Here is a 22,141-nt window from a genome sequence, read left to right on the forward strand (position 1 = left end):
GCCTGATCCTGTGTCCTTTGACTTTAGTGGGAGTTTTCCGACAAGTGTATTTACGCAAGAACAGCCCGGCTGCCAGCGCAGCGTCAGCGGGCAGCACGCCTTTGCATTCAGCGCAGTTGCATGTCCCCGTGCCAAGAACGAATTTTGCCGATTCAAATTTGCTCAGTTTGTCAACACACAAGCTCCCATTGAACTTGGCGGGACGAGAATCATTCTTGGCACGGGGCCGCGAGCAGCCCAGGGGTGCTGCCCGCTGCCGGCACTGGCTTCATCGAGAGCTGTGCACCGGCGAGAGGAGCAGCGCCCAGCCTTGGCTCCCCGGTTTGCAAGGCTCCCGTCTCCTGTCGCCTGTGTTTGCTGTTGTTTGACTAGTGGGAAGAGTCAGTGATAAAAAGAGGTTTCCTAGGTTAGTTTTCAAGGCGCTTTTTTTTTTTTTTTTTTTCTCTTTTGGTCGCTGTCAGGGTGATTAATGTGAATAGGAAAATACTGTTGACCCATTTAAATCATGTTAGACGACAGCCATTGCTCATCTGCATAATGAAATACACACTGAACATTACAGCTTAAGTATAAGAGCCAGTGAACTACAAAAATAATATTTTACTCATTTAGATTATGAAGTAAAATATAGGACATTAGTACTAATCATAGTATTAAATTTTAAGCCATGCAAATTGTAATTGTCAGTGAAAAAGAACTATAAGTTGAAAAGGCTATTAGCATTTCAGCTTTAACAGTTAGTTTGAGTAATCTTTTTTTGTTGTTGTTTTTGCTAGTGTGCAGCTTAGAAAAGTCTATATGCAAAACATTTAATAGTAAGTGCAGTAGTCTTTGTTTTATATTATTATTTAACTTTGATCGTTAAAGAAATGTTAGAAATATTAATTTGCAGTATTAAAATGTATTGACATTTTATATTACAAAGAATAAACTGTAATCTTTACTTGGATAAAACCACATCTAAAAGGCAAATTATTAGTAACAGAGAGATGAAATAATTTTAAGCATTTATTTAAGTACCAAAGCAAAAACTGAAGCCTTTTAAAATATGGATTTTGTCAAATAGAAACATCATTTTCAGCATTTTAAACTAAATACAAATTTTAAAATACTGAATTTAGGCTGTCAGGTTTCTATGGTTACCTGCCTTTCCAGCAGTTTGGTGAGATGTGTAAATAGGCCTATGAGTCACTTGTAATTATTTGTTTTTTGTTTGTTATAGTTGTAATTCTGTGTTCAGTTTGAATCTAATATAGTTCACACCACATGCTTTGGTTTATGTATATTTTAGTGCATATGATTGACAGTGATTGAGCATTTCTTATGGAGTGCTTGTTTTTTTTGTCATAAGTGATGTATGTTGGTACTTCTGAAAAGGTAAACAACTTCTTCCTGTATCACTGTTTGATAAACAGGGACTTTTATGATAAGAAAGAGGTCTTTGTAAATGTTAAGCAAGGAGATAAGTGAAAGGTATTAAAAAAAAAAAAAACCAACTCCCAAACATTATGCTGTACTCTTCCAAATTCGATCCATAATCCTATCATTATAATTCATTCAGTGACCCAAATGTCACGTATTTATGAATAAGCTTCCAAGTTATGCATTAATAGTACATACTAATGACTGACAGGTTTAAAAATAAATTTTTAATAAGGATGCTACAAGTTATCTGCAGCAAGCTCTTGATTGGAACATCTTCCCTGTGCCGAGCATCTTCTTGAAAAAAAGAGTAAGAGCTTGTTTCCACCACCACCACAACAGTTTAGTAGAAACAGCTGTAAACTCTTACGTTTCTCTGCTTGAAGTCCGGGTTACAGGATATAATTCCCCAACCTTACGCTCTTCACTCTGGCGACAGAAACATACGTGTTTTTTCAGTAAAGACTTGCTGTCCTAATGTAACTTGTTTTCATGTGCGAACAGGACAATACAAGTAATTAACAGCATTTAATACAAGGCAAGAAACACTGCTGGCTGTCATTTTTACCAAATGAGTAGTAATGTAATCTTATTTTATTAAGGTATTCATCCCAAAATCACTAGCAGTGTACACTTTTTTTTTTAAATTTTGAGATAAGACTGGCTTATGATTCAGGAATCATTTTGTATCCTTAGAGATTCAGCTGCAGGTGCATTGAAAATAATTATTGCAATGAGTCTTATATTTTGTGCGGGGAAAAGACTCCTGACTGCCCATTCTCTTCCCATGTCTCAAGCTATGCAGAAAATCCTGATACAATGCTCAGGAGCACTCCTAAATTTTCTACGCAAAGATTACTTTTATTTCAGGAGCGTTGCTCACCCACTGAAAGGGTTTCTGTGGGAAACATTTTTTGTGATGATTCAGACATATTTTTTCCTTTTCAGGTGGAAATTTAAGAGGTGAAAGTAGGATTTATTTTTAATATTTAACGCTGTATCAGACGTACACGTAGGACATAAACATGCCAGTTGAAAAACGGTTGTTATACAGAGCACCTGAAAAGATTTTATCCCAGTAGGATTCAATGAATGTTAAAGCTGTGGGTGGGTGCATATTAACAACAAGATTTGGTATTGTACGTGTGTGTAAGGACTATTTGAGTAGCTTATTATTTTAGTCTGAAACAACTGCTATTTTTTAAACTAAGTAACTTGTTCCAACAGTTGTTGCTTCCCTACAAAATCAAAATAATGAATACAATAACCAATCTTTCAAGCAGAAGTAATTCCCTTGATCTTTTAAAAAACCATAAGATAGATAGAAAGTGATTGAAAGATGTATTTAAATATGCAAACCTGAGTGGATATGTTTCTCATTCTAATTTATTCACTTTATGATAAATTAATTTACTCAATACAGGAATGCAGTAACATAAGAGGAATGTTTCTCCTGCTAGTCACAGAAGTTGAAACTTGCCAGATGCTGTGATCTGGAGCCTAAATTCCCCTGATATTAACTGTGTGTGAAACTCTTAATATTGCTTTGTCCAGCTTTTGTACCTGACTTCTTTCATTTTGCTGCGATACTGCTTTAGGCAACACTTTCTTTTTATTTTCTACTTGTGTTATTCTATCAGAGAGAGAAAACGTAGTAGAAATAACACTTGGATGGAAGGCTCTATTGGAGAACTATAATGCTCTGTTCCCAAAGTTAAGCCTGTACAGCCCAGTCCCATTTTCTGTAATAGACAATTAATTTCCTTTGGTATATGAATGAATGTCATTCAGTTATACTTAGATTGTATTCTATATTATTTAATACCCTATAGTAAAATGGGGAAGTGCTGTTTAATGATGCCAGAATTTTACTGAGTCAGTGAATTTATTCCTTATACTGGCTTGGTGTGACTCTGTGTATATATACATATACAACTGCTCAGTTGGTCAAAGGGGTTTTTAAGGATATAAAATTATTTTTTCCTTTTCTTGTTTGTTAAAGTTGCACTTTTGGTTGCTGCTGATAAAAGGTGGCACCGAGCCAGCTTCCTGAAGGAGCTATGGGGAGGGTCATGGCTTGTCATGACCTGGGCACCATTACTTGAATGTTGTTATTATTGGGATGAAGTACCCTTAGGCTGTCATCCTTCCTGTAAATAGAAGAGGTTCTGATTCTCTGTGGTTTCCCAGTTTACCAACTTGTAGAACAGCTATTTTGTTGGCTCTAAGTTTGACTGAATAGTGAATGAGAAGAACGGCACTATTCCAGAAGGCACTGATTCATCATTTTAGTGTGCTGGTCTAGACTAAGTCATAATAAGTAAAGGCAAACAAGAATATGTTTCTGTATAGTTTATAAATTTGCACCCAATTAAAAAAGTAATTTGTATTAGCATACAGCAAACAAATTCCCTGGTTCCGCTCTCCGTGAAGTAAGGGCAAAATTTTAATTAGCAGGGAGCATAACCGGTCCTGAGGGCCAAACTTGACTTTTCAGCGTCATTGAGGAGTCCCAGCACTGTCAGCAGAAGGGCTGACTCTGCTCCCTTGGAGTCGGTCAGCGTTTGGCCATTGCCTTGCTTTGTTGGCTCTTACAAGAGTATCAAGAACAGCAATTCTGTTAACGCCTTTATTAACTAAACAACTTTTGTCATTAATTTCCAGTTAATTTCAATAATTAAATAAAACAATGCCAATTAGAATATGTTTGCAAGATACTGGTCTGTGTTTCAGTTTATCAGGGTACAGTCATAAGCGTGCAGTTGTCAAGGTTTTCACCAACGTGTTGCTGTTGTAACTGAAGTCACATCTATCCTGATGAATATTTCATTTCCCCAATCATGCTATTAAAACCAGAGTGTTTTTACCCTTTCATTTCTGTTTTCTCTTTTCCAGTACCATCATGACAGCTGTGGCTGCGTCCTGTTTACAAATTGCTGCTAGTCACATTTTCAGTAGTCCTTGCGGGTTTTGCTTTCCCCTAATATGGGCAATTAGGAGGAAATATTTCTCGCGAGCATGGACTTGCTCTTCTTGTAATGACATAGTCCTGCAATCCAGGAAACAGTGCTGCATGGTGTCCATGTCCACGATTTCCTGATGTGGGAAAAAAGTGTGGAAAGCATCTGGAGAGGAGGAGACCCCCTTTACCAGCTTGTTTCCTGTAAGCGAAATTGGAAGACCTTGTCTGTGCAAATAGATTTCAAAATAGAGTCTGCCCTTTGACTGTCTCCATAATTACACAGTGCTCTCTGTATTTTATTTGGCTGCCAGAGCAGTTAACCCCTGGAAGTAAGGGGCTGATGATGGCGTGACCAGCACGGGTATGCAGACATGACCATGTGAATACACTCTTGTTTGGAGAAGTCTGTCCTTAAGACCTCGTTACAATATACTTTTACCAAATTTAAAAATTATTATGTCTTGGATTATGTTGATTAAGATATGTTATATCCTTAATGTACAGAAAACGTGGAGGTATTAGTTGCAAAAAAGGAAAAAAAAGAAACAGAAAAAAGTTATTTTGTGGCTTTGATGTAATCAACATCTGTCAACAGAATGAATTTGCTTTTGTTTAATTTCAAGGGCTCTTGTCCTTCTACTTTGCCCAATCAGTTTCAACTTCTGCCTCAGGCATTTCCCTATGTTGTTCTTTTTTTTTTCTTTTCCCTTTTTTTCTTAGCAAATGCACAGGTTATTGCTTGTGAAATGTGAGCTGCTCTTCTGCTACACAGGTTACACAGAGTTGGAGAGAACCTTTAATCTTTCCCATCCTATTTTTGAAGCCTGGACATACCTTTGCAACACAGGGATTACAAAATCAGTGTTATATTAAGACAGTTAGAATTACAATGACAAGTAAAGATCTTTCAAACCACAGCCATTATAGTCAATTGAAAATTTGGAACATTTGGTAATTAACAGTAAAAAGCTATATATTCTTACCTAGTTGCATTGGTTGGATTTCACATATTATTACTCATACTGATTTTTAGTACCTCACTTTAAACTTTATTCCTCTGAAGTTTCAGCAAAATTAATATTTGCACAAGAAGCAAAAATATGATATAATATTAAAATGACCTGACAAGCCAAATTAAAAATCTCTGGTGTTTTACCCTCAAACGCATATATACTGGGAAAATCTCCCCAATCGTTCTTTCTTTAAGTTTAAAATACATAGAGAGAATCACATATTTAAAAATTAGTTATCTGAACAATGCTTTTGATGTTGTTAATTGTTCATATATATAAAGTAAGATTTACTTTATCAAGAGCAAGTTGATTTTATTTCCTAAATCAGTTGGATGTTAATTCTTGCAATCCTAAATAATTTTGGTACTGTGCTTTTGTTGATACTATGACTAAATTACTCTAAAATATGTTAAATTTATTTTTTGGCTCTTTTAAGATGTACCCTTGTATTTAGAACTTAGAACTGTCGTGAAGTTTATCCTTTGGTAACATTTTTACTAATTGATTGGGAATTTGAAATCTTTCATAAATAAATACTAAAAAATGGTTGCTAACAATCACATTTGATGAATCATGTGGATGAGCAGTTTTTTGCATGGCTACCCCACACCTCATTCATTGAAAACATAGCTGATAAATTGCTGTAACTGTTAAACAAGAAGCATTAGAAAAAGGCTTATGTGAGAGTTCATTTCTAACATATCCCTTTAAAAATACTTTCTTACCAGAGGAAAATCACATTTAAATTACTAAAATCAACTTAATTAAAGGTCATTAATAGAGATACACATAAAAAAAACTCTCTACTCTGAGTGAAATGGGAGCATTTCATTATATAGTGTAGCATGCATGAACAGATAACAATTAAAATAGACCTAGAGTAAAAGGCTAATAAATATAGGGCACATTGTGCTGCAAAATCAGTCACTTAAAATGCTCCCACCCATCATGATACTCGAATTCTGTATTCAGCCCCTTTGGCTGACTCGTTTAAAAGAAAAAGAAAATGTAATTTCCACACAAGATAAATTCATCTGGTAATTCGCAAAAGCTCTCAGTGCATATTTATATTATTAATACAAATTAAGGTATGCTGAGGAATCCAGCGGCTCCGGCAGGACATGCATGCATGCAGATTGCACAGTGTGATTCACTGTCGAGTCAGAGGAGCAGTTGTCTGTAATTTTCTGTGCTTGGTACATCGTATCTGCTGATGTGATTCAGTAACAGTGGTAATAATTCTCCAATATTCTGTTACTTGTGGCAAGTGACGTAGCCTTACTGTTGGGGGAGAGAAGAAACACGTAAAGGGTCAACTTTGCATCCTCGCTGTGCTGGTGTGTTATAAGGCTACCCAGGCTTCGAACTCTGGGCTCCTTCCGACGGCTGCCGCTTCCACCGGAAGCTGCAAAAATCCCACATTTATGAGCTATCTTGCAGTAATTAATATACACAGAAAGCTTAACAAAAAGGATGTGCTTGAGCGCCAGCTTTGCCGAAGTAAATAAGGCACTGAGAAAAGCTTTGATAGGTGTAAGGGGTGGGGAGGAGGGAATATCTGAGCCAGACTTGGAGAATACAGCCAGTTGTTCCTGTCTCCGGTGATTGATGATGTTGCTATATCAAATTAGCTGTGAATATGGGAGCTTAAAAAATAAAAGGAGCTGCGGAGACATTAGGAAGGCCTTCTTAAGGAAGGAAGTGTGTGGATGGAGTCCAGATTTTCATTATAAAACAGTAACTTCATTATATTTTAATGCCACTTTATTTCATTTTATTTTTGCTTTGTAGGAGAATATTTTCTGATGTAATTTTTTATATTTCAAATAAAGGTTTAGTTGTCCTGTGTTTATAATTCTTGTGATGTATTTTAGGAGCTGTATTATACTATGGTGATATTTATTTGGTTGTCGCATTTCACCTGTTCAAGTAGTAGATATTTTTATATGTGTCTGGTTTATAATGAGTAGTTAGTAGAATAAAATCAAACTACAGTACCTTATTATCCTGTTATCTTGTGACAACACTTACAGTGTATCTTTGGGAGAATAGAGGTAAAAATTTTATTCCAAATAAAAAGGCATCCCTTCTGAATGTGGGATAGTTGATAGGCATGCACCCATGAATATAAACTGGTTTAATGTATTTAAGAGTGTGTATTTGGAATATTTGGGACTTTTATTATTGAATAATTGACAAACACACTTGCACCATTTCTTCCCCAATTAAACTTTTACAGAGTAAATAAGGTGCCTGAGCAGCATGCGAGCATTTGAAATACACGTTCATGTATTGATGTCCACATGGACTGTAGCTGGCCACATCAGTGAGCGTGGGTTTTCAATATATTTAGAAAACCTTCAGCTGTGGTAAAAGCAGGGTACTTCCACTGCACTCTGTAAAAGAGCTACCTTAGCTTACGCTGGTGGACTGATTGCTACTTACAAAACAACCAAAAGTTGCTGCCTCAGCAGATTCTGTGCTTCTGGCTTCCAGAAACGGGTACAAACCGGCCAGGGAGTTTGTAGGATGCTTTGGGCTCTTTGGATGCAATTAATACGTTATGCAAGTTAGATGGCTTGGATTTTTTTTTTTTTTAAATTGGACAATGATTTTTTCTTGGGAAGGAGACTGTAGGAAAGCAGTAGACTATGAGGTTGTTGATTGAATTATAATTGAAGCACCACCAAACCAATCCAGCCCTCTGTTAACTGGGCAGCTCCACTTCCATATAAACACTTCTCTTCCCTTTTGAAGCAGACAACTTCCATGGGGCTTCCTAGGTTATACTGAGAACTTGATCTGAGCCTCACTCTCCAAGTCTACCTTGTTACTTACCAACAACTTAAAAAAAAACAGTAAAAATTTTCTTGCATTGAGTAAAAGTCTCTACAACCTGTCGGATATTGGTAACTAAACGTAGCGCTGATCAGTGTGCAAAGAGACAGTCAGGAACACTTCTAAAGCAAACCACATGCGACTATTTCATTCGTTCCGGGGCTCCAAAAAAGGTGCGTAACTCAAATCTCCTGTGTATCATGCAATGCTGTAAAAGGGCTGTCTGTGAAGCCAAGTGTGCATGTGGAAGGATAATTTCTGCATCTGGACATGCTAAATGCATAAATGATAAAGGAAGGAAGGAAGGTACAATAAAATAAAAACATACTGATCTGGAAAGAATGCTTCTTCTAAGAAAAAAATCATTTTTACATGGTTATAAAATATGCAGTAGGTTAATTTCTTAATTTCTGTAATATAAAAATGTTTAGTTACTTCTGTTAAAACAAAAAAACTTCCTTTTTACTAAAGAGTAATTATTCATAATATGGGTTACTTGCCACAAAAGATTGCTCTTGTGTTTGTATACATATGACATTTTTCAGAAGCAGATTAACTATTATGTGAAACTTATGTTTCAAAAAAACCCTCTGTTTAGATTGTAGAATGTTTGAGTAATGGAAATACGCACTACGTGTAATTGTGGTTTAATTGGGCAGTGTCAATAATCCTTTTGAATTTAGTATATTTCCCAGGTTTGATGCTAGCATTGTCTTTTGTGACGCATTATTTTGGTTTTGATATCTCTGACAACCTTTGGGCCTCACAGCCCTTTTTTTTTTTTCCCCTTTTTTTCTTTTTTATTTTCTTTTTGAGGGGGGCAAAAGGTGTCATTGCCCGACAACTAAGTTTGAGCAATGAATACTGTGATGAGCTGTCATCCTGAATTCCCATGTGAATTAAATGGAAATCTGATTCGGATATTCCAAGTCAATTACAAATTTTAATCCCTTCAATTGCCTTTGGTCAAGATTAAAAATATTCCTTGAAGTTTATTCTGTTGCCTGGCTAGGCAGGACAAATTAACCCCCTTCCTTGTGTCTTGGCACAAATGATAAGAGCGACATTAACTTGGTTATGCTCAAATCTGTGACCAATTCTGCAAAAAATACAGGTGAAAATATTGCCTGAAATCAACATAAAATAATTTTTTTTCTCTCCTGTTTTCTTGCTATTGTCCCTTATTCACTGTTTCCCCAAGCCTTGAACAGTGCAGCTCATAGCCGTGCAAATTGCTCTGAGCAGGGGCCAGTAGGAGCGTCGCTCCTGGCTGTAAGCTTTGGGGGGACTTTACCCACGTTACTTTTTAATGCATCGAACCAAAACAGATCTGGTATTTTATAAAACTCTGAAGTATTGTTTGGGGAGATTTTTTTATTGTATTGCTTCTCAGTGTTAATGCTCTTTCTTTAACGGTACAAGTTTGAACAATTTGAACTACCCTTGGCTACTACATGAGTTCTGTGTTTTGTCTGACATGATGCCCTTCTTGCATACTTTCCATTTTGTAATGTGGGAGTAGAAAAAAATGTTAACCATTTTTAACTTTTCTGTTAACAGGTTCTATGACTGGCCATGTAATCTTTTCTTCGTGCAATCATATCTACCTGCACAGGCAGTCAAGCAATCAACAGCGAAGATGCTTCTTTTTTCAGGGACAAAGAAATACTGCTTACAGTATAGTTTGGCCAGCCACGGTTTCTCCAGCTCACCCGGTTCCTAAGGTACTGCAATTTCTATTATCTAACCTGTTCTTCAGTCAATATAGAGTTCGACTGCAGGCATGATCAAGTGTATTCGTTGTCCAACAGCTGGGGTTTGGGTCACCATCCTGTTGCTTGGTCTGGTATTTGAAATAGGAGCACTGGTGAGAGAAGTTTTCAGCTGCCTACCACGTTAAACACAGTGGTGTATCTAGCTATTAGGGAGTTTAAACCTGGGGCTTGTTCAGTTAGGGTAGTATAAACGTGGAATATTATCATCATCTGTCAACACTTAACACTTCTGGGTCCAGATTCTCATTTTGGACAATTATAGATGGTCCTACCAGAAGTCAGTAGGAATCATTCATGATCATCTGAGTCCTTTTCTGTATAAATCTTTAGCAAGCTAATTATAAAAATGTTTATATTTTGCTGAAGGCTTTGTTAATTGGTTATGTCAGCTTTCGGAAGAATACCTGCTGGTAGCTGCCCCACAACCCCACTGCACGTTCTAAACTCGTCTTTACTGTGCCTGAGTGGTTTTTTTTTTTTTCTTGCAACATATTTTAGAGCCAAAAGGAACTTTTTCATGCAATTTAACATGTGTTCCATTTCTGGTTTCCTTTTTCTTTTTTTTCTTATTTTCCCAATTTAATTACAACTACAGATTAACCATTTAGTATCTTTCCTTTAGCCAAAAGAAAACCAAACTACCCTTTCCAAACAGTGCTTTTCAGGATGTGTATTAGTACTTTTTTTATTTTTATATTTCATTTTATTATACATTTCTTATGCAAAATATAGAGTATTTTCATGGGCCAGAAATACTAAAAAGTTAGAACCATAGAATCTTTAAGGTTGGAAAAGACCTCTAAGATCATCAAGTCCAACCGTCGAGTTGTTAGATAGGAAAGCAGGTAAGGATGCTGGATGTAGGGTTCTTACACCTCAGAGGCTGTGGAAGCTCTGTGTGCAGGGAGAACATAGGGTTACATGCTTTATATATTTTCAAAGGTTTAAATATTGTAGAACTTCTAAACTTTTTCTTCCTGTATTTAGAGGCTTATTTTAGGATAGAGGGAGAAATATATTGTCATACTGAAAAGTTGTTTTCAGAGATCAGAGTTCTCAGACTGTTGACATTCTTCAACTCTGAAAACTCGAGGGCAAAGTTATCACTTTATACAGAGTATGCCAGAAATCGCATTGAAATAACGTGGTTTTTTTCAAGATGTTGGGGTGCAACTGTGTATACAGACTTGTATGTTCACTGCTTTGGGCTTCTCCCTTAACAGATCTTGCAGGTCAGCAGAGTCAGGTCTCAGCAATTACTAGATAAGTGCCCTCCAAGGGGCAAGCAAGGGTGCTGCTGTGTATGGACTTGCTAATACAGCAGTTTATCTTTTCTTTTTCCTTCTAAATTAAGTCCCAAACTGCTGCAATAGGATGTTGTTAGGGTTGATATGCCATTAATTTGAACAAAATGTAAATCTGAAATTCTGTTGACTTGAATCCACTAAAGATAGTTTCACTTTTTATCAGACTAGGAATGAAATACCCATAGAAGTAACAATAGTCTTCCTTTTTAAAGTCCCACTAGAGCTAACTGGTTGCACCACTCTACTCCTACACCCTGATGTTGTGTGGCCTTGTTGTGTACAGCCGAAGTGCCCGCTTTTTTGCCTGTCAGCTTGAGTCTGTATTTTGTGAAGTCAGTGCAAAACTTGCCTCATGGCCAACATGGCAAAGAGTCAGCCTGGCTGTGGTGGGTGAAGGGAATCTTCCCCAGCCAGTGAAACAGCCCGTGACCCTCCGAGAGAAAGTGCATTTCCACTTCTGTGCAAGATGTCACAGTTGTTATTCATTTGTTGTGTTCATATACTTGTCAAGAAATCGTGGATTTAAAAAATTCAAAGTGAAATTTCACCTCTGTATGATGGCTGAAACTTTCTCTGCAAAAAAAAAAAGAAAGTTTGTTACACTTTCCTGGACACAGTGAATTGGGATACCCTTGGGATACCTATTATAGATGGGCAGCATATGAACTAGATTAACAAGTAAAAACTCTAAATTAAAATAAGTTAAATCCTAAGGTTCTTAGTCAAAAAACAATCTCATGGAAGTTAACAGGAGTTTGTTCTGAGTGAGAAATTAAGGATTTGATCAGTTTTATATTTGAGCCTAATTCTGTATGTTTGTCCTGTCAGTTCCAGTGTTTAGATGGCTTTCATAGAAAATGTGCCTCTCTGCAAAAGTAAAGAGTTTTTAAGTCTCTTTCTCACAGTTTTAAAACTTGCAACTGTCTGTGCTGGAAGTTGGCTGCGGTATCTGGGGTTTCAGCACTGGAAGGTTAACAGACTGTATAAGTCAGTAGTAACAGGCAATGTTAAGTTCAAAAGGGCAGTGGAAGAAATACTGAGGCAGCCTTGAGGGTTTGCCCTGATGGCTTAGGAAGGTCGATACTACGACAGAAAGGGCAAGCTGCCATGAAGCAGGAGGCAGTATCTGAGAAAATGATCCCATTGTCATGCTCAGTTTTCTGATCTTCATTTTCAATCCTTTTTCTCCAAGCACATAAAGAAGCCAGACTATGTGACGACAGGCATTATACCAGACTGGGGAGACGACATAGAAATTAAGAATGAAGATCAGATTCAAGGACTTCGTCAAGCTTGTCAATTGGCCCGTCGTGTCCTGCTTCTGGCTGGAAAGGGCTTAAAGGTAACAATTACAGAAGTCTCATAACAGCTTGGATGTCTTTTATGCTTTCACTTATTTGGTGGGTTTTTTCCTACCTTTTTTTTTTTACTTTCCCTTAATGTGCATCCAACTTTAAGTTACATCCTGAAAAAAGAAGGATTTGTTAATTTTTGATTCAGTCCATGATGTGGCTGTTTAATTATTGTTTAATTATTTGGACTTATGCAGTACTTAGAGTGAGTCGCTGGCTGAGGCGTAGTGTCTCTCTGTCTGTACTCTCTCTCTGTTCAGATTGTGCCAAATCATGTGAGTTTCTCATAAGGCCCACACTACGTTTTTTCCTTTCATTTCATGGCCCATCTTCCTCATGCATCCTGCTTTCCAGCTCTGCATGTGTGCAAGTCCAAAGGGCTGGGCTGCCTCCTCCATTCCTCCCCCGTCCCGCGGGGTCCAGCATGACACAAGTCATAGAGCTGCTGTTGGGGAAAAAACAGCTGCCAAATTCTACACAATTTTCCAGAGTGCATTGATAATAAAGGCTCATGGTTTCCAGTAATGTTTCTACAGTATGCTTTTTGGGATACCTCCCAAGTTAAAATGTACTGGGAGGAGCCTTCTAGCAGGTTTTTGCAGATGAAGGAGTGCTTTTTTAGCCTTGCCTTGGTATTTCATGTAATAGCATACTGGATAGCGTAAAATGGGTTGAGTAGCTATGAGATGCAGAGATAGATGGGGACCATAGGTCAATGCCATTGACTTAAAAGGGGAAAAAGTTATCAGTGTACTGTGCGTTTTTCTTTCAGCTATCATCACACTTTCCCAGAGGTTTACTTCTAGAGCTGGGGTGGCCAATAACAAAACTGCCTGAAGCTTTAATCTTACATATGCTCGTGCATGTTCAACTTCTTTGCGTGCAATTATTTCTCAGTACAGTAAAACTTACTCATGTAAAGTTAAGGGCATATACATGTTTCTGAAGGGTCAGGGTGCAGTGTGGGTTATGAATGAGAGTGGTTTTTCACTAATAATCTTTGGTGGTTGTTATATGCAAAATATATATATACGCAGCACAGCGTAGCTTATGATGCAGTTCATAGTATGTGCCAAGTCATACGTAATATCAAAATGCTACATATATGTAATGAACATTTTGGGGAAAAGTGAATAAGGTAAGAATTGCATGCCCATGAGCTGCGGGACTGGGAAGGAGGTGGCACTTGGAGTTGCAGTGCCGAGACCACTGCCCTGGTCAGCCGCAGACAAGGGGCGAGCTCCCTTTTACACCTATAAATGTTTGGCCAAGACTGGGAGGATGCTCCAAAACTCTCCCTCATCAACAAGGAGCATCTTCTCCTTTCCAGCCTGACACTGCACGTGGCCAGTTTATATCCATTTGTTCTTGTGCCAGCACTGCTCTTTAATTTAAACAGCTTCCTGCCTTTCCTTGAGTCTGTCCCCTTCACACAGTAATAGAGCTATTACAGCTTTCAGTGCACCAGACTAAACAAACCGAGCTCTTTTAGGCTATTTTCATAAGGTAAACTCTACATTCATATTTTATCTGAAGAGCCCCATCCCTCCACCTGTTCCTGTTGTCTTCCTGAACCCATCTTCCACACAGCCCTCCAAACCAGCTCTCGCCTGTGCTTTCACTAATAGCAGTAACTACCCCCAGTATAACAAAGGTGCATTATGATGCATGGATGCAGAAGGACAAAGTTTGGGCTGAGCCTGGGTTTGATATTACCATTTACTGCCTGTGGGACTTAAAACCACAATATGGTATTATATATGATAGCATTTCCTGGGTTTGAGCTTAAAGATTTGGGAATAAAGCAGCAAATTCTGTGACACGGAAGTATTTTGTTAGATACCATCAGATTGCCCCATCCCAAATAAGAGATGAGGTGCACAGTAGGTGCATCCCCAACATTGTCCAGCTAGCAAAGCTCTTCTTTTAAAAGTAAAGCGGATAGTGTTAAAAGGAGAACTTTTTGGTGTGTAAGCCTGCCATGCAGAAAGCACAGATCTGTTTGCTGAGTGTCCAAAAGCCACGTCAAATTCCTTCAGAAGAGCAGCAGCAGACAGCACCCAATCTGGTACATAGCAGTTCAGATTGTCTATGGGCTGAAGATGATAGATGGGTGAGTGAAGGCAGTAGCGACAAACCTGTAGTTATCCAGAACCAATGGCTGCAGTATCCAATACAGACAGCACACCGGGGCTGCAATGACTACTGCAAAGCAGGGGGGTTGCACAGTAACCCCAAATCCTGGTCTTGAGTGGGTTCATCGCTCCTCATCTGCCCAACCACGTTTTCATGCTGAACAAGATGCAAATAGACCTGATTTTATCCTCAACATAGTACACAAGTGCACTCCGCTGTATTCACTGTGCGTGATCACTGAATATTTCAATATATGGATAAGTATGCCTCCAGCGCCACAGCCTGCCTATATTCCACGTGTTACTAAAAAGTCCTCCAAAATCACAGCCACTGTAGTGTATGTGTACGAAGTATGATTTTCAAAGGCTCAAAACTCATTCAAATCAAAATCAATTTGCAGAGGAACCCTCAAAGGCACTTCTTCTCAATGAGGGAGGTTTCCCTACCAAATTTCAAATTTCAGCTCTAACCATTCCAGACACAGAGTCGATCCAAAAGAAAGCGAGAAGAATGTTATTTTAAGCGTGTACGTTTTCCACTCCATGGATACTCAGAAATGGCTGAATGATTTATGAGAGGGGTTTTTTTAATATGTAAAATCATGCGAAACAGATGAATCTAGAAAATGCCAAGCATAAAAATGAAGATTTCTAAAAATCATGGATAAATGCTTGTAGATTCATTGTGATCATCCAGGCTATGGTAACTTTAAATAAAATATCCTCAAGATACAAAGCCAAATATTTAAGTATTTTATAAAATTAAAGAATACTTGGAAAACAATTCCATAAAATGCACAAGTACATTATGATAAATGTACTGGGCAGTTGCAAGAATTAAGATCTTTTTTTTTTTTTTTTTTTTTAATAAAAAGGGAAACTAATGCTGTGTTTCGAAGGACTGAAAGCGTTGAAACCAGACATTTCTATAGCAGCTACTGAAACAAAATGCCATGGAAAATTGGTGTCTCTGAGAAAGCAAATGTGGAAAAAAGAACGGAAAGGAAGTAGGCAGTATTTTAGGTTTTCTAGGAACCTTTGAGTGCTTGTTTCTACTCCATGCTTTATTCAAAACCTTTTTCCCTTTAAAATAAAGGTCCAGTATATCAAGAAAGTGTATCAGACAGTTTAGTGTTTTGTATCAAAACAAGGTATTCGAAACATCCAAGATTTCATTGAAACGCTTGGCTGCAATCACATTCGGTGAGTATGAGAAACTATCTTTGCTTTTTTAACAGGATGTTATGTTTGATATTTTAGGTTGGCATGACAACTGAAGAAATAGATTCCATTGTTCATCATGAAATAATCAGACAGAATGCCTATCCTTCACCTCTGGGCTATGGAGGTTTTCCAAAATCCGTTTGTACTTCTGTAAACAACGTGGTATGTCATGGTATTCCTGACAGGTATTTCCCCAATAATATACATTTTACCACCAGGAATGAAAATGTTAAACTGGAATTAATAAATTGTGTTTAATATTGAACATACTTCAGCTTAACTAAATGTCATATGTAAACCTATTGCAGATGCATATCACGTTACCACACAATGCTGATAGATGTTATAGAAATGTATGTGAAGTAGAAAACAAATATCCTGTTTGTCCAGATACTTTTAAAAAATAGCATAATGCCTTTAGAGTTTAGTGTGTGGAGAAAAAATCAGTACAGTCTGATTTTTATTTTTTTTTCCTCCAGCAAAATAAGTATAGGGTAAGGAAGAAATAGATTTGAATTTATGTGGTGGTTTTTTTTTTTTATTTGCAATACATTCAGCTACTCACAAAGTAAAATATGAACCCTATTGAGAAAAAAAGAATAAATATAATGGTAGATTTTTCAGGTGTTGATATGTTTTTCTGGTAGTTGTTTCTCATTTTATATTCAGCTACACTTGTTCTCTAAGTAGTGAGAGCTGAACATTAAAAATGGTTATTCTGTTTGCCTCTGCCTTCCTCCAGCATGAAATACCTACCCCCTGATTTTTTATGTATGTGTCATTAGGTGTTTATTCTTATATTTCCTTTGTTGGGAACTGTCTGTCACCATTTTTTTTTTTTCTGTTTATGTTTCAGTCGACCTCTTCAGGATGGAGATATTATCAACATTGATGTCACAGTGAGTAATTCATATAAAAAATAGTCTTTGATCAACTTTAGAATCACTAGTAGCAACAGGAAGAATAGTGGATTGGAGATGGGGGATGCACAGATGGATGTGCTGTTTACTTCTGAGCCAAGCCACAAGCAGCTGGTTTCCTTTTTTGTTTTTAACTGTGTGTTTATTCCAGCTAGACCCAGGCCTGACTTGAATTTAGGACTGGAATCAGATGCACTGAGATCAATGTTGGCCTAAGTGAAATGTCAACCCAATCCTGCTATGTGTCATGTTTTTGAGAAGGTGTAATTGTTATTGATCCACTGTGTAGTTAATGCAGAGCACCACAGTACTGGGCAGCAGCTGAAGATAGATATGTATGAGATGAGCTAACATGAAGAAAGCCAGCATTTTTCCTTCACTCTGCCAAGATTGATCTTCCTCTTCCTGCTGATTTTGAGTGGGGCCTGTCATTATCTTACTCTGTCATTAGAGGCTACATTGGCCTGTGTATGTCAGTCTATTTGGACAGCAACTCTTTTGCTAGCAGTGTTCCCTACATTTATTAAAATCCCCGAAGGTAGTGTTGTGTTCCATTTCTGGTATAAAAGCCCTGAACCTTTTGCGGAGAAACAGAAATAGTGTGATATAACCGTGACTTAGTATTTCCAGAGAATGGTCAATTATAGCTATTTAAATAAACACCAGCTGGATTTTCTTAGGAGCAAAAAAGTACAGAAACTGGAAACCTAATTTGTGTTTCATTTATGAAAAAAATTATTCATCTCTTGCAGAAGCTTTTTTTTTCTTTTTACTGTGCATGTTTTTATTTTCCCAAAGCGCAGTTTATTTCTAATATGAACACAGACATCTTTTGAATCCCACCATTATTTTGCAATAATATGTCACACACAAGGTAGTAACATCTCATAAGGAATCTTTTTTAATCATTAAAGAAACTCTTGGTAACTTGATACTGTTTTCCATGGGCCCAAATTTCATACTGGCAGAAGCAAAGAAATCTCCAGCAGACCTACTTCTGAGCATGAAGTTCAAACTTCCTAAAATATTTTTTCTATTAAAATTAGTGTCAGTGACCTTTTTCCCATGGTGTTACTCATGTGTGATCCAGAACTGGGTTTGTTGGGTTTTTTGCAATTTTACTAAATTCTTCCCTATCTCCATATTTTCCAATGTAGAATTCTGACTATCAAGTGATATCAGTGTGATGTGTCATCTTTAAGGTATATTTTTGGCCTAAATTTTTACTTTAGTGAACTGATGTAGTTCTGCTCATTTTACTAGACTAAATCTGTTTGCAACAGCAAAGGATTTAACATCTGGTTTCTTTGTATTTTAGTTTTTTTGTTTGTTGGTTTTATCTGTCAGGATAATAATGACTCCTTAGATTACAAAAAAGTGTAGGTTCATATCACAGATACTTTCCATGATAAACTAAACTGAACGTTTTTATATTAATGTGGTGTGCGTATTTTTGTCCACTCTGCTTTACAAACAATATCTGACTAAATGTAAGTGTTGTTTTTCAAGATATATTTTTATTTGTTTTCTGTTTATCCTCATAAAATAAAATAAATCTTGAAGTTTCTGTGAATGTGAAGATTCCTGCGAGGATGGGAATTGCAGATTAATGTTGTAAAGATATTTTTGTCATTTAAAACTGAACTGTGCTGTGTTTGATAATTGCTCGGTTATAAAACATCTGAGGAAAAAATATTACTTTGCAGCATTGCTAATTATATTTTAGCTTATCTTTCATAAGCAAAACTGGGACATTTCACAGGTGGACAAAATAAAAATCAAAGTAAATATTTCACAACAAATTGTTTATAATTGTGTGCAGGTTCTATAAAATGATTAACATTCTAGTTATTAAGTATAATATTTATATATATACACTGTATAAATTATTTGGAAAAAATTTTGCATGATTAAGATGGTAGAATTTCATAAATGAAATACAAATTTTATTGGTCTGAATCATGTAGCCTTTAAAATATATTTTAGTGTAGAAACAAAAGCATTATCCATCACTGAATCCTGAGCATAGTGCAATTTTCAGCCTGCCATTACCAGGTTAACGTTTCTTACAACTTGGTTCTTTCATTGACTTTTAAGAAATTAGTGTGTTACAGTTGCTGTGGTTGTAGCTTATTAATGTCAAAAATATGTAATTCCAGTTGATGGGCTGCAGTAAATATTATTATTTTTAAACTCTCCTGTGTTTTAAATCTGTATTTGCTTTTCCAGGATGATGATGTTTAATGCTGGGATTTCGTGTGTTGTACTTGCTAGAGCTAAAAATGAACTAGTTCAGTTTAAATATGAACTAGCTAGATTAAAACCTGCCCAACGAGCATTAAATTATAAAAAAATAGATTTAGTGGCAGCCTGGACTGGCAGAAGGTGTAGAGCCAGGGATCGCAGCCGCTCTCCACCGGAGTCGTGGCAACATGATTGGACCCTTGCTGGCACTCACCTTTTTTTAAAACACCCCTTGCTCCTAACTGCCTGCATTTTATTCACATCTTGGCCCAAACACAAACCTGGTCTTGGGATAAAATGTTTGTAGCCAGGTTTGGTTTTGTTTTTCGGTTGGTTGTTGGGTTTGGGTTTTTTTTTAGTTTGGAATGGACCAGAAAGAACGTGAGTCTGTCTTTCACAAATAGCTCACCAGTGGCAAAAGTTCAGTGCTTCGAGCTTGGTGAGTTATTAGCCCTAGAAGGATAGTTACCCACTGTTCGGGGGGAGAAAAAAATGTTTTAGAAGATCAAAACCATGCACCATTATAATTTGTCTTTCTGGAGGGAAATTTGGCTTGGTCTTACAATCATGTACCTGTCTGCCATACTGCAGAGCTGCAAACCCCATTTTAATGGGGTGTTGCAGAGCTCTGTAGTGCAGAGCCAGGGTTTCCTGTGCCTGGCAGAGAGTTTCTGGAGAACTGAGATTTAAAACCTATAAAATGTCAAAAAAAAAAAAAAAAGGTACATAATTAATTCAATGGGGTGCCATGTTTTCAGCACACGAAACCTTGTGATGCCAGAATGGTATGTTTATTCGCTTTCAAAATTCATCTCTGGAAATCAGAAATAAAATCCAAAATTAATCCCCATTGTAGTTTAAAAGTGAGATTAAAGAAAACGTACAGCAGCGGATGGTGGATTTGGCCCATGCTTTCCATGGGGCTCCCTCTGGGTGCTGGCAGCAGGGTACATCTCTCACCCAGCTGTGCACAGCATCACTTCAGCCCCTCACCAGGGGATGCCAGCTGCGGAGGTACGGGTCTCCCTGCAAGCCCCCGATGGGTCTTCCAGTGCCCACGGCCAGCACCAGGGCTTGATGCCCTACCCCTGTGGGGTGCAAGCAGGTCCCTGGCCCCAGGGGTGGGCAGCCAGGGCAGGTGGGCACCCAAGGGCCTCCAAGGCTCCCTTCAGCCCATGCACAGCCCCAACCCATCTTCTCGCATGCAGCCCAGCTAGCCTCCTGTCCTGTAGCTGAGCAATGTCACCATCTGGTGCACTGCTGGGCAAAGATGCACAACTTTTGCATTTCTTGAATTTTTAATTGGCAACCCTTGTGCACCTTGCAGTCTTTCACGCTTTTGTTTTTTCTCTCTGCAATGTTTTGCTTTTCCAGTCTCATTCTTGCAAATACAGCTTACCTGTGGTCTGTCTGTTGCAAAATATAGCTCATTCCTAGAAAGAATGGATTTAATTAAGGAGATGATCTGTTTCTGGATGCAAAATGAGAAAATGTCTTTACATTTCTGCATATATTTAGGTGTATTACAATGGCTACCATGGTGACACTTCTGAAACCTTTTTGGTGGGCAATGTGGATAAATCTGGTCAAAAGTTAGTGGAGGTTGCCAGGAAATGTAGAGATGAAGCAATTGCAGCTTGCAGACCAGGGGCTCCCTTCTCTGTAATTGGAAACACAATCAGGTAAGCCTTATATTGACAAGTAAAGGGAGGGCTGGCAAGTGGGACAAAGGTTATTGGTGGTTTGGTATAAAGCTGATGACATGTTTTATGATTCAAAACCATCATTTCAGTCTGATATCAGTATGTGAACTGCCAAGCTATAATGTTGTTCCTTGGGCAAGAGAGGGTTGTTTTTTTTTTTTTTTTTAAGTGAATTACGCTACGGTCAGCAAAGATATCTGTAGAGAAAGTCAAAGATATTCATAAGGTAGATTTGAATTAACAGATGTAATTTGCGGTGGGGCTTTGTTTATTTTTTATTTGTGTGTGAAACTACACCACATCTGTCTAACGATGTAAGAAGGTTAGAAACCATGCTTTTCGTTGTATTGCAGTAACAAATGCTACAAAGGAATTAGTCAACATAAATAAGTCTCTTTGTTTAAAAAGAACAAAAATATTTAACTCGAGAGCTTCTGATCTTACAAAGAGCAGTGCATGCTAACGTCACAGGGAAAAAAGAGCTCACATTCAGAGATTTTTCCCTATTTTGCATCTCTTCTTGCCTTCACATAAACGCAGTCATGACTCTTCTTCTGCTGGTGATTTTGAATAAAAGTAAGGCTTAGTTTTTTGAAGGTACCTATGGATTATTTTAAAATGTTTGCCAAAAAAAATAGACATATATTGTATACATTTCATTAAGCAATACTTTTCTGGACTATTAATGGTCCCAACATGCTATTGAATACATTCTGATTACTTAAAAGCTGCAAGGCTTAGTCACCTTGAAAGGATGTTGCTTTTTTTTTTCTTCGTAAATCTTCAAATACTTTAAGGAAAAAAGAGAACAGCAAAATATCAGTTAGATGTATTTATAGCTTTAAAAATATTGTAACAGAGTCTGAATCAAACTTTAGTAAAACCTCTTTGGGTTATATCTGAGAAGCTTTTATTGAAGACTTTGTATAAAATTGTGTTTTTGACAGTTTTAAATTATAGGCTAACTAGCCTGGAGAAAAAGGATAGTGTCTTTCTGTTCTTTCATAGGAAATGTTGAATCAGACCCCTACTGGGAAAAGAAATTTAATGCATATCTCACTATCTTACTGTCCATGAATATAATAGAAGTGAATTCAAAATGTAGTTTTATTTTTGCAAATGGGATGAGTCGATAGATGCACCTCATATTTTTGAACACCTAGGGTTCAACAAATTTACTGGTGGTGCTCTTGCATTTTAACAAAATTTATTCTTGAGTAGAAGGGGGCACAGAACACTGGATTCT

At 37.4% G+C, this 22,141-nt stretch overlaps 1 protein-coding gene across 1 annotated transcript in view; it reads left to right on the forward strand.

The window, feature by feature from the left end:
- The window catches only part of METAP1D (methionyl aminopeptidase type 1D, mitochondrial), a 52,498-nt gene that overhangs the window by 18,669 nt on the left and 11,688 nt on the right, over positions 1–22,141 (forward strand). The window contains exons 2-6 of the mRNA XM_054829416.1: positions 9,796–9,959; positions 12,510–12,659; positions 16,065–16,213; positions 16,885–16,927; positions 20,711–20,874. Coding sequence (XP_054685391.1) covers positions 9,796–9,959; positions 12,510–12,659; positions 16,065–16,213; positions 16,885–16,927; positions 20,711–20,874 — 670 coding nt within the window. The remainder of the gene's footprint in view (positions 1–9,795; positions 9,960–12,509; positions 12,660–16,064; positions 16,214–16,884; positions 16,928–20,710; positions 20,875–22,141) is intronic.

Source organism: Grus americana, chromosome 6 (genome assembly GCF_028858705.1).
Source record: "Grus americana isolate bGruAme1 chromosome 6, bGruAme1.mat, whole genome shotgun sequence".
In the NCBI taxonomy this organism is placed as follows: domain Eukaryota; kingdom Metazoa; phylum Chordata; class Aves; order Gruiformes; family Gruidae; genus Grus; species Grus americana.